The sequence below is a fragment of the Triturus cristatus genome, chromosome 1_2 (assembly GCF_964204655.1).
Source record: "Triturus cristatus chromosome 1_2, aTriCri1.1, whole genome shotgun sequence".
In the NCBI taxonomy this organism is placed as follows: domain Eukaryota; kingdom Metazoa; phylum Chordata; class Amphibia; order Caudata; family Salamandridae; genus Triturus; species Triturus cristatus.
In genome coordinates, this window is record NC_140580.1 from 1,010,768,619 (window position 1) to 1,010,786,112 (window position 17,494).

Genomic DNA, 17,494 nt, shown 5'->3' on the forward strand with positions numbered 1-17,494 from the left:
CCCTAAGGCTTCCAGGCGCTAGCCGAACTACAGTTAGAACACCTGTGCTGAGCAGGGATCCGTAAGAATAGATGTTAATTAATTGGGAAATATTCATGTTCTTAACAGTTGCCTGAGCAGCTACCATCTATAGCTCGATAGGCAGCGAGTTCCATAGTTCTGGAGCAAGATGGGGGAAGGAGCAGCCACGCACACTGTGGACGAGCCTGTTTAGCTTCCTTAAGCCACCGCAAAGTTGCAAAGCCCCTCAAAAATGTAAAAACAGTGGCTGTGTACCACTTAGCATGGAGTCTCGCAGCTTCCTGGTGACGTGTTCCAGTCCCTGGCGGCACCTCCTATCCATTCCCCTGTAAGGGGGTAATATATGCTCCGTGGCCTGCGGGGCCTCTTTTGTACTGTAGCAGCGTTTCCTTTTATTTACAGCCCAGCAGGGCTGAGGTGGCTTGGCAGAGCTGTGCCTGCTTCCAGTATTTGGGTGTCAGGAGGTGCTCTATGGCAGGAGTTAAGAGCATCGACAGCTGCGTGTGTCCATGTACAGCGATAGCGGGGGCGCCGTATGTCTGGCTAGAAGGTGCGCTGGTCCAGCCGTGTGTGAGTTGCAGTGATAAACAGCAGAGAGAGTGCGGGTGAAGTTGTGTCGCCAGAGTTTTGTGTGTGGGGGTCTTCAAGGGAGGTTTGGTTCGCTTTGGCAGAGCTGTTTATTGTCATTAATAGCACTTAGATATAATGGCTACTCTAGTCAGTATCGGGGGAGTGAGTGCATCCCAGAAATACAAATCGGCGAACCCTGCCAGCCAGGAGTGAGGTGCATTGGCAAAGCTGTGTGGAAAGGCGAGCAGGCTGCAGGTCAGGATTGAGGTGCTTTGGGAGAGTAGTGTGCGGGCCCAGATCTGCAATATAAGGGCTGCACCAGGTTGGCATTGAGTGGTGCGCGGGCCTCTCTGGTGGAAACGCAGATACTACTTGCGCATGGGGAAGGGTTGACGCATCTCTTCCTCCCCGTTTTCTCTCACTGCGCCCATCCCTTCCCCACTGCTCTCTGTGCTCCTGGCTGTATATATCGCCTTTTAAAACGTGTCTCTGTTGTTCTCTCTTCTCTCTGTTTGTGCCGTAGATCTGCCACTGGGCTGGGAGATGGATTCCACCCTGGAGGGGGTTGTCTAAGTAAGTGTGGAGGGTCCTCGTGCTTTGTGGCGCAGGTCTGTGGCTCTGGGTGGAAGGAGTGAATGGGTGCGCGTGGCCTGAGGCAGGGGCGGCATCTGCTCTGCAGATGAGACGGTGCTTGGTGTCATGCGCCCCATGCGATCCCCTGTGATTTTTGAAATGTAAAGGGAGCCGGTGTTTGCAGTGCAGGTGCACCCTGTGCCTCCCCCAAGGCAGTGGTTAGAGACTGTTTGCAAAGAAGGTGCTACCTGTGCATTCCATTGGAGGGCATGGGTGTGTGTGTGGGGGCGGACAGGAGGGGGATCACGTGACTAGGTCCTGTCTGGCTTCAGCAGTACGGCGAGGGCTTTGCATATGGACTCGGACTCTATGGCTGCAATGCAGGAGCAGCCCGGACACTGGCAGGATGAAGGGGCACTGTGAAGGGGGCACAGATGCCAGGATGGCTCAGAGATACACTCTCACTGACAGATGTCTCACCTGTACGCCACAAGTCCTATTCCCTGCAGTGCTGACTCCCTCTTTAATACGAACGAGATCAAGGCATTGAGTATGGTAATTGTGACATCTGTTATGAACAGAGTCTAGGAAAGACAAGCATGCAGATATAAAACACTATATGTAAACACGGCTTGTTCCATTTAAGGGAAGCACGAGGTACTTGATATAGGTTGGTTGGAATGGACGGTGGCAGGGTGGAGGCAGGGAGTGGTGGCAGCATGGTGGAGAAGCCCTGCACGTTAGTAGGGTGGAAAAATGGCACTGACCATTGGTAAGCTGTCAGAAACGCGCTTTGCCATTAGCAAGAGGGCTACAACACTGCCCATTCACAAAAAAAACAGAAGGAACAGAGACTGACCACTGAAGAGAGAAAAGTGGGAATTTTCGTGTTGAAGGAGCTGGCAATGGCTAGTGCTTGAGGCAAAGAGGTAGTCAGAAAAACAAGCACGGTGTGAATGCACTGCAGGAATGCGCGGTATGCAGCTGGTACCGGGCAGCACTGCTGCTCGCTCCCGACGATCCTAGGCCACAGAAGGCGGGACATGCACCCGCCTTGAGCCAATTGCATGCTGTCTTTCTTAGAAAGACAGTACGCAAACCCAATAGCAAGTGATAAACAAAAGCACACGCTCGAGCGTGTGTTTGGAATTTAAAAGCCCTAACTAAATGTCTCGCAGAGCAACGCATGCGCGCTGGCTCAGGCAAGACCTAAAAAGGGCACAGGAGAGGAATATCACAAGTCGACATTTCAAACCCATCTAGAGTGGATTGAAAATAAACTGTCCAACATTGAGAGGTCTGTGAGAGAGCTTTGATCTGGGCTCGAAGAGGCAATAAGCAAGAAGCATTTAACCCCTTCGATGCGTGTGACAGAGCGGTTCCGTCATGCGCGTCGGTCGCGCTGTGCGCATGATGGAACCGCTCCGTCACGGCCCCGCCCGCGCACGGAACCTTCAGCACGGCGCTGTAATCCGCGCCGCGCTGAAGGGGTTAAAGGAAGAGTATCTGAGGCATTGTTCACACTAGACAGCAGGGTTGAAACCTTGAAGATTGCACAGCATAAAGTTCCAATATGGGATTTTGGGGTTTCCATTAATGAAGTCTGAGGCAGCAGACCCCAAGACCATGGGTAATGTTTAAGTACCATATTTTCCTATCTGAATACCAGGACAGTGGGCTGGTCAGAGAGATCTAATGAAAACTGAGGGGTACACAAACATGAAAGCTGTTTGGACAGTAATAATGGTACTGAGAGAAACAGATCTTCGAGCACAGAGTGTCTGCACACTTGGAACAAATATAGTGGTGAATGGCAATGATAGCCTGCTCTTTCATGATCTGAGTTTGACAACACAAGCAAGATGTAAAAAGATCTACAGGTGATGTACAATGGACTGTTTGAGGTGTGAGGTTGCTGTTAGGGCTTTCATCTGGTGCCCCCGATAGTTAAACGTTTTGAAGGAGGTGAAGCTCTATATATTCCCCCAGGTGGAGGCAACTCAGGCTTTCTTTGACTCACTGGAGATGAACTTGGATCTGGCTGAGGAGAAGGAGGATTCCTAGAGAGCCTCTTGGAGGTTATGACCGGTTCCTTTGCTTGAAGGCTCTCATGGTCAATACACAAGTTTGGGTAGATGTAATAAATTATAGTTGGGATGCTCGTACTAGTGTTTTCATTAGAGCTGAACCCTCCTGTGGTGCCTGTATAGTCTATTCCTCCAGGTGTTTCTCTATCCTTACCTTTTCTTTTCTCCTTTTGCTATACACTGTTTTTCTTATTTCTAATTAAAATTGAGCTCCTGTTCTGAATGTGGAGTATTTCTGTTTGTTGTTGTAGTTTCCTATCTGTTGATTTTCTTAATAAAAAGTACCAAACCATAAACCTGCTTAGTCTTTGGTGTATCAGGAGAATTAGTGAGCCCTGTGGTTGGCTATAGACAAGGGTTGCCAATCACTAGCTTTCTACAGGTTTCTTAAACTGCAAAATGGATACTTCATGAACATGACTTAGCCAGGGTATTTATTTTTGTAACACCAGAAAATGAAGACATGAAGAAAGAATTGCTCAATTGTACAAAATGGCATCACATACGGTTGAGAAAGACCATGACTGAAATGGACAGGTTTAGGTTGCCTTAGAAGCAAGAAAAGAAAGTCTCTCACATTTATAAAGTATGTCCTCATTGGATTGACTAAGTATCTCGGAGCAGTTTTAAGAGATTTCTTGTCACATGCAATTTTTACGTAAATCAGAGTAGACTTTTGGCCAAATTGATGGGTGAAAGATTATACTCTTATCCTTGTTGAAGACCAGAACAGCTACCAAACTCACACAGGTTTGGAGATTAATAAAATCCATGAAGGCATATCGCACCCAAGACGTCAACTTTCCAGGCAACCAATTTAATGCCGCTTCCAGCCATTGACCTAATAGAACTAGGAGGATAACTACCAACAGTTTATACAAGATCTTTGTTGGGTGTGATTTACTGACTCATGAAAATATGAAACAGCCCATTAAAATTTCTTGATGCAGCTTTACTATTTAAATGAAAAAAAACACTAAGTATATATTTGTAATCTGCAAAGACAGACAGGTAGCATCTACCAGGATTGTCACTGACGTTTATTAAGGGGACTGTCAGAGGGTTGATTTGCCCCTTTAAGATACACCATCAACTTGGCCCCACACCATTTTCAGTACTTACAAACACACTCTATGACATCTAGATACTGAAGCACCACAAAGTCAACCAACTTCTTCAGTGTGCATCTAATTTCATGTAGTAAGAAAATCAAGGGGGAGAAGCAATAAAAAGTTGGAAACAATGAACCACTACTGAAGGACATATGTGCACTTTGTTCTTTGGGCTCACCTACTAGTAAGGAATATCCTAATATGGTGAGGCTTCTTTAGTAACCCATTGTGATTGTTTTTGTCCTAAGCTGAAACAACAGGCAATGCCCTGTTGATGCAACGTTTGGAAGATCTTTCCAGGTGCACTGAGGGATCAAACTGATATACTTTGATAAAAGTAATGGAAGAAGGTGTCATCCTGCCTTTCTTGCTTAAAAACGCAGAACAGAACCGTACCAATGCACTGGTAAGGTACGGAAAATAGAACATTACTGACCCAACACAGTTGATTCTGCATTGTGCAAGAAGCACCTCATCAAAATAACAGTTCTCTCTCCTCAGCTTCCAGCACAATAAAGCAACACAAGAATCAGGTTTATGATCTTGCTGTAAACCTCATGCTGTTCTGCTAGCTGAAGTAGTCACTCTAGTTTCATGAATCACTCAGCATCTCAAACTTTATTTAACAAATCTACAACTTTACTAGGGAATTGAATTCAGTAGCAACCGTGGAGGGAAAATATGCTCTAAATATATTCCTACACCTGCAAAATGCAGCTGGCGAAAAGGGTCAGTCGCCTTTTCTTGACCGACAGCGAGGAAAATTCTTTGACTTATTTTCTTACCTTAAAAGTCAATAACACAGCTTTTTAAAGAGGAAAGCTGTAACCTCCAGTGCTGCTGGCAATGTGCAGAAATATAACGGTGAGAGAATATTCACGCTCTGTTACCTGAGGGAGCTCACAGTGTTGTCAACATATCTGCTAAAATAGGCTGCAAATTAGGTTCAATCCAGTCAGTCCTAGTATTTACCTGCACACCACCATAGCTAAAAGAGCAATAGGAAGTATTGTAACATAGAAGTTAATAGGAAAAAACTTGTCACTTTGATAACTTCTCCAAGTCATTAGATATGGTCCAAATTCCAGCCAATCAGGCGATAGCACCCTCTTGAACCTTCTCCTCAGAGGCTCAGGCTCTCAGATTTTCGAGCACAAGAGTGACATAAGAGCCAAGTAGAAGAGGGAAGCCTCTGAGGGGAGGTGGGTGGGTCGCATGTGAATCTATGAAAGATACAAATACTGGAGAACCACAGTTTACAGGTAAGTAATGTATGTTCTTCTCCAGTATTGGGGTATCTTTCATAGATTCACATGCTTGAATCAGAGTAGATAGCAGTAATTCTAGAATTGTGCATGGTAAACCAGAAGTCAATTGTAAACAGAGTACGAGAGAAATACATAAACATATATTACAGGATAGCAGTAAATATGGGCACATCTGCAAAAATACAAATATATATACATGCTGTGCAGGAGGAGGGAAGAAGCAGAGGCTCACCTTACTTAAAAAGATTATGTAGCGTTGATTGCCCAACAGCTGTGTTAGCATTGTTGGCAGTTTCCAGACAGTAGTGTTTGGTAAAGGTGTGTCTGCTGAACCATGTTGCAGCTCCGCAAATCTGATGAAGAGGAACACCATCAAAGAGCCGTATAAGAGGAGACTGCTCTAGTAGAATGCGCGTTAACCGTTGCATGAAGTGTCTTGCCCGCTTGCTGATGGCAAAAGGAAATTGTACTTGATATCCAACGTGCAATAGTCGGTTTAGTTACTGGATGTCCTTTGCACATCCTTCTGTAGGCAATAAAAAGCTGATCAGTTTTACGCATACTGGTTGTCTTTTGCAAATCAAATTTCAAACACCTCTTAACATCCAGAGAATGTAAAGTCTTTTCCGCTGGCGACTGTGGATTAGGGAAAAAAGTCTTTAAGATGAGCGGCTCATTCAGGTGGAAATCAGATGGTACTTTAGGGATAAAGGCCGTATTAGTGCGGAGCACCACAGTCTGTGGTGAATTAAAGAAATGGCGGTTTAATAGTAAAAGCCTGTATGTCGCTGACTCACCGAGCAGAAGTAAAAGGTAAAAGCAGCGATGTCTTCCAGGAGATGAATTTGAGATCGGCCCTATGAATAGGCTCAAATGGGGGCTTCATGAGTTGTGCCATCACAATGTTCAGATGCCAAGGGGGAGGCGGGTGTCGAATTGGCGGAAACATCCGAAATAAGCCTTTGAAAAATTGCTGAATAATTCTTGAAGAATAAAGAGAATTAGAACCATCCTGCCAGAATCTGAAAATTGCATCCAGAAAAACTTTAAGGGTAGAGTGAGAGAGGCCGGATTTCGCTAGTTGTAAGAAAAAAAGGCAGAAGCTGCTCTGGCGTAGAATAAACGGGGTAAACATTTGAAGCTTCACACCAAAGACAGAACCGTTTCCACTTGAGTTTGTAGGTTTTGATAGTGGAGGGTGCTCTGACGTTAGCAAGGACCTCTCTGCAGTCCGAAGGAATAACTAAGTTGGCAAACTCATAGTTTTCAGGCGCCAAGCTGCCAATCGCAGAGATGTTGGATCCAGGTGGCAGGCCTGGCCATGGTTAGTAGTAAGAAGATTCGGTATTGGGCGGAGCAAATTGGACCGCACTCTGACAGAAGGGGGAGCTCCGTAAACCAAAACTGGTGAGGCCATCTTGGGGCTATGAGAATAATGTGGCAGGGTTCTTTCCGCATTTTCCAAAGCACCCTTGGGACTTGAGGAATCGGTGGAAAAGCGCAAGCATACATTTTTAACCAGTTCATCAAAAACGCATTCCCGCACAATTCTGGTTAGGGAAGCCAACTTGCGTAGAATAGGCATTTGTTCAGGCTGGTCGCAAATAAATCCAGATTGGGGCATCCGCATTGCTGAAAGATGCGGTCCAGCGTTGGTTGATGAAGTTCCCACTCGTGGTGGGACCAGATCGACCTGCTCAGGAAGTCCGCTAGAATGTTGGACACTCCGGAACATGGACTGCCGTTAAAGTGATCTGATGCTGAATCACCCAATCACAAATTTGCTGAGCTTGTAGGTATAGCAAAGTGGACCTCGTGCCCCCTTGTTTGTTTACATAATGCATGCTTGTTGTGTTGTCCGTCTGGATCAACACTGAAGCTCCATGAATAAGGGTGCGAAAGGATTTCAGCGTCCGGAATATCGCCAGCAACTCCAAGAGGTTTATGTGCGAAGTTAGTTGGTGGGTGTCCCATTTTCCCTGGACTGTGAGGCCCTGAAGATGCGCACCCCACCCTTCGAGGGAGGCGTCTGTCGTGAGGGTGAAACTTGGAGCGTCCACTACAAACGAACGGCCTGCTGAGATGTTTGGTATGCGAGTCCACCATAGCAACGCTCTTCCTTTCCGAGATATGATGTTGAGGACATCGTTGAGGGACCCGGAGACTTGTTGCCATTGTTTGTCGAGTTCCTGCTGTAAGGGTCTCATTTTTAGGCGACAGTTGGGAATTAGGGGAATACAGGAAGACAGCATCCCCAGAAGCGATTTGAAATGTCGAACAGAAGCGGACCTTTTTGTGCGCAGGGCGGTTGCCAGTTTGCAAATTCGCTGTTGTCTTTCGTTTGAGACAAATGCCATTGTTTGCTGTGTGTTTATGATGGCCCCCAAGAACGTCCTCACTTGAGAGGGGGTGAACTGAGATTTCTCCAAATTGATGGAAAGACCCAGCGACTGGAACAGACACCGGAATATTAGAGTGTGTCTGATTACGACTGCTAACAACTGCGCCTTTATAAGGCAGTCGTCGAGATAGGGAAATATTTGTTCACCAGCTTGACGAAGATGTGCTGCCACCGGTGCCAAGACCTTGGTGAACACTTGGGCGCAAAGCGAAGGCCAAAGAGAAGGACCCTGAATTGAAATCTCTGCCTGCCACTCTGAAGCGCAGGAATTTTCTGTATCTGGGTAGGATAGGGACATGAAAATAGGCATCTTGAAGGTCCAGCGTTGTCATGTAATCCTCCTGAGACAGTAATTTAAGCACTTCTTGGAGAGACAACATTCGGAAGGTTTGTTTCTTGAGGAATTTGTTGAGGGAACGAAGGTCCAGAATGGGGTGGCACTCCCCCGATTTTTTTCTTGATGAGGAAGAATCTTGAATAGAAGCCTGCACCCCTTTGACGATTCAGCACCACTTCAATCGCTCCTTTCTTTAACATAAAAGTTCCTTCAGATGGGCAGGAGGACTCTGGGGGGAGAATTTGGAGGGAATTTCACAAATTCCAGAGTGTGTCCTCTGGACACTATGTCCAAAACCCATCGATCTGTAGTTATTGCAGACCAATTGGAGAACAAATGAGAGATCTGCCCTCCAACCTTGGTCGGATTGATGGGTAGAGTGATTGGCAGGTGGCAATTGTCACTGCTTTTTTGAGGAATCTCTGCCTCTGTAGGAGGATTTCCCTCTGTACTGCTTGTAAGAGGCAGCCGGCTGTTGTCGAAACGACTGCTGTTGCTGGGAGGCGGAGTAACGCTGTTGACCCTGATAGGGTTGGTACTGCCGGTATTGGTTGTAACCTCCCAGAAAAGAAGAGGAGGAGGAACCACGACCCTTCGCACCACGAAAGTGCTGTTTTTTAAATTGTAGAGTGCCGAGAGCACGTGCGGTGTCGGTATTCTTCTGTATTCTTCATCAATGTGCTGGCCAAAAAGTGATTCACCGTCATGAGGCATGTCAATAATCTTTGTTTGTACTTCATGCCGGAAAGAAGTAGCCTTCAACCAGCCCTGACGTCGGAGGACTGCCGCCCCGCTAGTTGACGAAAGCCCGTGGAGGAGAAGTCCACTGCACAATCGATGATCTCGGCAGAGATCGGTGCTCCCTCCTGAAGGATCTTTAAATCTTCCGCTTTAGAGGACTCGGGCAACATATCAATAAAGGAGGAAATGTCCGACCACATTTGCCTGTCGTAGCGGCCTAGGATAGCTAGTGAATTAGCCGCCCAGACAGTAGTTGCCACCAATGTGGAAAACTTCTTCCCAATGGAATCAAGACGTCTGCCATCTCGATCAGGAGGAGCCGACAACGGAGAAGAGGGATTCCTGCCAAGACGTTGTGCCGCCTGAGAGATAACAGAGTCCGTCTTCGGTTGACTAATAAGACAGGTTGGTGAATTATCCGGGGCTTTGTGCTTCTTATCCAGGCATGGCAGGACTGCAGGAATTGAGGCAGGGGTCTTCATGACCTTCAAACCCTCCTGCCAGATGAAGTCGATGATCAGTATAGCTGGTACTTGTTTCTGTGGCTGGTCTTTGAAATCATACAAGAAACAGTCTTCATCCATGGTGACCATAGGAAAGTAGAACCTCTTGGCCGCTTTGTCCATGCGAACATGAAATCCACCTATATCAGCTGGTGGAGAGTCGACAGGAGTTGGAGTGGTAGGCAATGGAGTCTTGATCTGATAATTGTCCCAATCTGTAAGTAGGGATCTATCATCCAACTCCCCTTCTTCTCTGTCATCATCAGTGGTATGTGTGTCCCCCAGGTGGTGAGACATCGATGCCACCGGAGACACTGGAGGGGGCGGCCTGATGAGCGATGAAAGCAGAGGAATAGGCGTCTGAGGAACAGATAAGGCTGACTCAGAGGGGGAGGAATCGGCGGTAGGAGTCATCATGCATATTTTGCAAATTGAAAATGAGACATGGGGATCTGTGCAGTTGGAGTCTCAATTGGTGGTGGAGCATTAGGATCTGGGTAATAATCATACCCTTGGTCATCATCAATATCCTGGCACTTGATGAGAAGCTCAGAAGGACTGCGAACAACATGGAACCGGTCATTCTCTTCCGCATCCTCCTCATCAGCCCCATAATCAAACAGCTCCGCAGGAAGATTAGGAGATACTTGAACTGGCAATAGAATATCCAAAGAAGACTGTCTACGTTGAAGCAGGGAGGCCTCCGTCACTCCTGAGGGTGACAAAAGTGTTGCTGAAGACTTCAAGGGAACTAGAGACATCAAAGCTGGAGGCGGAACCAAAGATTCCCCAAACGACGCTGCAGTCTTCGACGAGGAGCGTTGTTGAAGTTCCGTATGTGAAGGCTTCTGTGCCGTAGATGAGGCAACCGTCGATGAGGCAACTATTGACGAGGCGGCCGTCAATGAGGCAGCTGTCGACGAGGCCTCCGTCGACGACACAGACTGATCCTTGGAAGCCGTCGATCGTCTCGTCGACGAAGAGGCGTCCGTCGACGAATGACTAGAGATGGTGCGCTTCTTCTTTTTCATCGACGACGAAGTGAGGGAGGCGGCCGACGAGTGAGGCTTCACCGACACAAGCGTCAACAGAGAGGACGCCAACGACAATCATTGTAGGTTGAGGAGAAGAGAAGGTGGAAGTCGTCGTCGTAGTAGTGGAGACAGAAGACTTCGTTGATGAAGGAATCGATGACTAGCTCGTCAACGAGCTACCAATTTTTTTAGGCAAAAGTATCTCAGGAAGAGACTTGGACGCTTGAGACTTAGATCTCGGAGGCGTAAAGGGGATAGACTGACCCTTAGGAGGAGCAGGAGCCCCTTTTGAGGAGGAAGGCTGGTCTTCAAGTTTAGATGTGTGATGCTTCTTCAGCACCTTAGCCTTAGGAGATACCATCTCCGCCTCACTAGCTCTCTTCATAGAGATGACAGTCTGGAGAGAGGAATCACTCTCAACATCTGATAAGGGATTATCCTTTGTCTTGAGCTTCTGCAGCCACAGAAGAAGACATCCCTCTCTGTCTCTTAAAGTCTTTTGAAGAAAAGTCCTGCAGATTTTACAACCTCTCACCTGATGGTCAGGGAGGAGGCAGTAGATACACTTTTTGTGTGGGTCCTCAGAATGAAGCCGGAGTTTCTCACACGACTCACAGTGTCTGAAGAGTGACCTCTTTGTAGTAGACATTGTAGTGAAGGTATTCTGAAGAACTTCTGAAGAAAAAGTTGAAATACTGAGCAGAGCTTAGGGAGACTCCCTTCACACGGCGCGCAGTCGAAAAACCTGAGAGTCTGAGCCTCTGAGGAGACGGTTCCAGAGGGTCCTGTTGCCTGATTGGCTGGAGGTTGGACCATATCTAATGACTTGGACAAGTTATTAAAGTGACAAGTTATTTCCTATTAACTTCTATATTACAATATGTCCTATTGCTCTTTTAGCTATGCTATTGCTATTCTATGTACCGTGGGACTCTCACTTAGACGACGGGGAATGATTCAAGCATGTGAATCAATGAAAGATAACCCAATACTGGAGAATTTGAAATTTCACATGAAGCTGTAAGAGTGGAGCGAAACATCTGTTATAAGGTGGGCAGTTCACATACTTTCTGCTACAATTTAAAACACTACGTTTATCTGATTTAAAGTCTTCTGAGACCTTCTCCATAAGCAAGAAGTATTCTATCCGGGATATACAAATATAATCATCCATGCTGGAGAGGAGAAACAATCCACCACCAAACTTTGCTAATCTAATTATATACCTTTCCCCCAAATTCACTACGAATTTCAAATCTCCATATTACTGGATTCCAATTTCAAACTAGAGGCTTCTAAACTTACTAGGTAACTATTACTATATCTGTCTGTAGATAGCGGATATAGATGCTGCCTTTGGTGACATATTAAAAAGAAGTCCCACTTGTTATAGTGACATTATACCGTTCTGTTCAGGGGGCAGTGTGGACGGGATGTGGATAGAGATAGCGGTAGCAGATGAGCTTCTGTAGTGAAAATGTAGTCATCTATGTTCAGGAGCAGATCTGAGGCGTCTGTGAATAGCAGGTACAGATACTTAAACATCTCAGCCAGGAAGAACGAATCCATCCTAAAGATAAAGAAACAAATGCATGTCCAGATGTATATGCACAGTATTCCAATGCAGGGAGCTAATTTATTAATTTAATTGTGATTTCATAAAGCCTGAACACAGCTCAAGGGGCTTAAAGCATTTTAGAATAGAACAAACTTGCAATTGTGCGTAAAATAGCAAAAATATGCATGAACTTGCACCCAGCTCTCCACATAAGCCAAAGCTTGTACTTTATTCAAAAAGTAATTCTTGAAATTATAATACACAAATATCACACATAAAGGGTGGCTAGGTGCTTTAAATAGGTTTGCTTCAATAGTTACAGTGTCTGACAAGCCTCGAAAGAATATAGGAGAAGGCATCTCTGAAAAATGTTAGTTGAAATTAACATGACAGTCAAAAGACAACTTTGCATTATATTCATCCTCCAGAAAACGTGCAGATTGTAATAGAATATTTTTCTAATTGATTTTAATATAGTTGTATAGCCAAGCCATTTTTTTACTGTAAAATTGTAAATGTAAAGGGGCTGATTGGCAATGATGAATTTACATATGTTAGAGGTTTTACCATGAAGATCTACTCCTGCATCTAGGCATAAATCAACTCTTTCAAAATTTAAGAGTGTAGATTTACAGCTAGGCATAGACTTACATGTCTCCATTCCCTCACGTGAAGTTACTAGTAGTAAAGTTTCACACATTGGGTGGAGAACTCCATATTGGAAAGAGTAGGGAAAATTATTAAAGTTTATAGTTCTTTGCCTTCATTATTTTCTATGCGAGTGTGGTACAGTATCAATAGGTATGTGTCTGTATTAGCAAGTCTGTCTCTAATCCCCTCTGTAACTTTCCTTAGAATCCTCCCATTTAGAAGGAGATATACCCCATTTTCGCACCGCTCTTCCTGTCCCCCCCCCCCCCATTTACTGCTAAGTAGTAAACCTTACATGTGCGGAGACCTCAGATTAGAAAAGACTGGATAGGTGGAGACCTCCACTTGTAGATTTGTGAATTGCATTTTGTAATAAATTGTACTACTATAGTACTACAAAATGCTTTGTAAATCTGCCCAAAAGTATTGTTTAAAATAAAAGGAAATAAAAGTGTCATCAAAACGATACCCATGAACTTGGCTTGAAATAGAAATAGTAAAGGGATGTTAGCGACAACAGGTTCAAATTAGGCGCAGGCAAGTGGGTAGTGATATTACAGGTGTACCACACAGGATAAAGAGCTGAGAGAGACCATGAAACATTTGAAGAGACATTTCTGGAACTATCAAAGGTCGATCGTTCTTAGAGGTGAGGGTGAAGGAATATTTTAGCAACTTAGAGAAGCAATGTTTATGGCTTCAATTCTTGGTCCTGAAAGTTTGTTATAGGGAGTAAGTAGATTTACGTTTTGGGACATAGTCGTTTTGAAGAGCAAGATGAGTTTATCTGCCAGAGAGGTAGGTTCCATATGTTCCTTGGAGAATAAAGCCACCTTAAAGACGGGTCTAGCTTCAGGGTTCATGTGGAGCCGTTTGAGGTTGGAAGGAGAAGTATTACACAGGTGAATGCAACACATGAAACATAGTTGATTGTGTTTTGAAATAGTTGGCGTGAGTTAGTGAGAGATGTGGGAAAGTTGTTAGTGTGGTTGCCATAGTCAAGTTGACAATCTGTAAAATGGCTGTAAAATCTCAAGATTGAAGTCTGTATAAAGACCTAAGATTTGTGCCTGCTTAGAAGCACACCTGTGATGGGTGATAAATTCAATCGGTCTTCGAGGAAAGCTCAGAGACATTACAGAATTAGGTTTCCACTACCATGCTTAAAATGAATATGAGCAGAATGGAGAAGGAGATTCTACACGTCCTAGAACACAGTTTACAACCTTGTCTCTGTTCTACATTTGGTTGTATGCTTCACAAAGAGGTAAAGGGTATCTGTTTTCATGCTGAAAGGGGGTGGGGGATTGTGCCAGATATAAACATGCAACTGTATCTGCCGTCACTGTTTTTGCAAGGAATGTGTCAGTCTTGCAGTACTATAGAAACGGATGTAGCAGGATATAGGTCTCTAAATTGAAGTCATTGTTTCTTCATTTAACAAAAGAGGTCTACATAACTTCATAACGTTAATGATAATTTTTTTCTTTACACAGCTAGTTTCTTTCTTTGCGCATTCTAAGTTTTGTGTGCTTATTTTGCCTAAATTAGACAGCTGGTGATGATACATTGCATCTCCTGTGGTCCAAACAGGGAAAAAGCAAGAGGACACGGCATTACTATTGTTGTAGTGTACGGTGTGAGTGAAGTGGTGTTAAGTGGGAGTACGACAAATATGTGTGAGTGTAATAGTGTTGTGCTTACTGGTGTCCAGTATAGACAGCATGGCTGAAATTTCAGTGCTGTAAAAGAGAAGAGTAGGTGGACTCATAGCAATCACACGGCAGGCACCTTAGTGCCACACTGCAACCACATAATTTTCATTGCACCCATAGCACTCACACCACACGTCCTAGAACAGTCTTTCTAAATACCACAATAACTCGCATTGTTTCCTATAGTCAGTGCCACTGGAATTATGCGGCAAGGAAGGGCCAAATTATGCGGTAAGGTTGAGTAAATTATGCAGCAATAGGCAAAATATGCAGCATAATGCAGCACATTTTGTGATAGTATTACGTCATTATTTTGACATTTTTACACTTGTTAACACTGCCTGGGCATTGTTTGCACCTCATCAGTATTAGTTTAACACCAAAATACAGCAATAAGCAACAGAAAGGTGGTCAGTCAACCTTTGCAAAGGGCCTTGTACTGCGTTGAAACACATGTTACTGTGGTTTTAGAAACTATTGAATCATTTGAGCTAGAAACAATTTTTTTTGTTAAAATCTGCTGATTAGGCAGCAGATGATGGATTATGTGGCAAATGCTGCAAATCTACAATTATGCAAAAATTCCTGCGGCCACACAATTGCAGAATTCTAGTGGCACTGCATATAGTCTTGTACTGAACTCCAAAGCACCTTTACTGTACCACATTTTGCTCAAATGCATCACGTAGGGCACACTCACTTCCCCCAATGTATTCACAGACACTCTATCCCAGCCTTTTCTGGGGCTCAGAGGAAATGCATGCACTGCGGTAGCCTGAGGTTAACCATGCAGAAGAGGGTCCGGAACCAGTAAGTCCTTCTGCCTTTTCAGTGCATTAATTCAGCACCCTCTAGTTGACATTGATAGCAGATGTTTGTTACTCAAGAAACCACTTTGGCAGTAATCAAGTTATTTCCTTATTAGATGTACATCATGAAATGCGCTCCCTATGCCCGTTCATAAAGTCCCCCACCTCCCCTGCAGAAAAGCACTGTGAAGTGAGCCATACAAATATTCCACTCATTCACTCATGCTCCCTACGGATCATCCGACCCCCAGTCACCGCCACCTCCAGTCTGCAGTTCATGCTTTCCGCTCCTTAGGCTCAAAGGCAGTGTTTAGGGTCTGTGCCTCACACTCTATGAAGGACGCCAGCGGGCAAGCTAAGGGTGGTAAGAAGTATGAACAGCCCAGAAGGTGAGGACTTATTGTGCCCCAATCCAGACAAACCTGCAGCTTGGTGAGGAATGATTCAATGCAGAGGGTGAAATTATTGATAGAATCACAAGTTACCACATAAAAGGAACTCATTCTGGTACAAATGTTTACACTGAATTGGTGTACAGTGGTCGTTTTTATTTAAATCCGCGAGTGGAGTTTCCGTTTAGCTGTTTTGAGAGGTATAATCACAGCAGGGTTTTTGAAATGGGGTTGTATTTTAAGATTTTCAGGAAGAGCGCGTCAAAAACTGATTTAGGTGATGTTTATTGGTGTGTACGTGTGAGAATGTGCGACACACATGCAAGTGTGTATGAAAATGCGTAAGTGCCTGAGAGCCTAATATGAGTGGTACCCGCTGTTTGTGTGCGAGTTTCCCCGGGGGTGTACAGGAGGGTCAATGTGTCTGGTAAGCTTGATACTATGGCCCTCTGCCATCTGATTACCCAGTCCTTCAAACCTACCTTGTTTGCAGTCAACTTGTTAGCATGTGCTGCAAGTACCTTGATATCTGTGAATGGTAAATTAGTCAAATGTGCAGTTTAAAAAAAAAAAGTTTTATATAGCACAAACTTGACCCGAAATCGGGTATCAGAGCGCTTTACATGAGCACCAGTTGCGTTACAGGAGGACACATTCATTTTTTTTTTTAGGCAAGGGGAGATTAAGTGATTTGCCCATAATCACAGGATGTTGAGCGTCGTTGCCGAGACTCGAACCCGGTTTCCCAGATCTGAGGACGACTGCTCTAGCACTTGAGCAATCACTTAAAGGTTGCACTACTAGCAGCACAGTAAACAACCCTTGTTATGTGGCAAACTTTTTCGCCATCACATACACAAGCAAACAGTTTTAGATGCCATTTTTAGATATTCCCCAATTCACATCCGAGAATTTCACACAACTTGGAAAGCAGTATTGAGCTGGAGTTGACCGAAATCTCCTGCTCACAACATCTATATATATTCATACTGGTTTTCGCTGTCAATTCACTCTACAACCACTTCTGCTTATCTGCTGCTAGTAAACCAGCCCAGTAGAGTCACCACTTTCTCCACGGCACACAGAATACTTGTGGTATATGTGATGTCTGAACTAATGCCCCACTCAACCATCCAATAGTAAGCCTGGATTGCTTGACTTGGCTACCTCTGAAAGTCCAGGCTTAAAAAGAAGGTACATAGCAATTCAGTCAGCCCACAGTAGTACTTGTTTCATGCATCACCAAGGGCAGTGGCTATACAGGTTGTCTAAATGCCCTTGTGTCACAAAGGCCTCGGAGAACTGGCCTCAAATGGGTGCCAAGAGATCTAGAACCCAGATCTCCACTATAAACTATGAAGTATGTTCAATGCATGTATTATTAAGTGCTTAGTAAAGATGCCGAAGAACCAGCACTTAAGAGAGGCTGAGTGGAAGACTATGTCTTCAGAGGAGGCGACGGCAGCCTGTAGAGTCAGGTAAGTCTATTATGTTGCATCCTCTTTTGCATATTGTGCTCTCTCTAAAAGAACAAACTTTTTTCCACCCTTGGGAAGCTCTACTGAACATCACATTTACGAATAGTTCAAGCAGAGAGAAGGAAAAGGTTACTTACCAGTATGCATCTGTTCTTGGCATGTAGAGCTGTAGATCCACACACTTATGCATAGATCGCCATCTGGTGTTGGGCCCGGATGTTTGCACTTTGTTGTTGTCCTGGAA

General features: G+C 44.8%; 1 protein-coding gene across 3 annotated transcripts in view; it reads right to left on the reverse strand.

The window, feature by feature from the left end:
• LOC146868591 (ER degradation-enhancing alpha-mannosidase-like protein 3) overlaps positions 1-17,494 on the reverse strand; it is a 276,166-nt gene that overhangs the window by 84,203 nt on the left and 174,469 nt on the right. For all 3 annotated transcript variants that reach the window (XM_085611786.1, XM_085611769.1, XM_085611776.1), the window contains exon 14: positions 12,052-12,217. In XM_085611786.1, the coding sequence (XP_085467912.1) occupies positions 12,052-12,217 (166 nt within the window). The remainder of the gene's footprint in view (positions 1-12,051; positions 12,218-17,494) is intronic.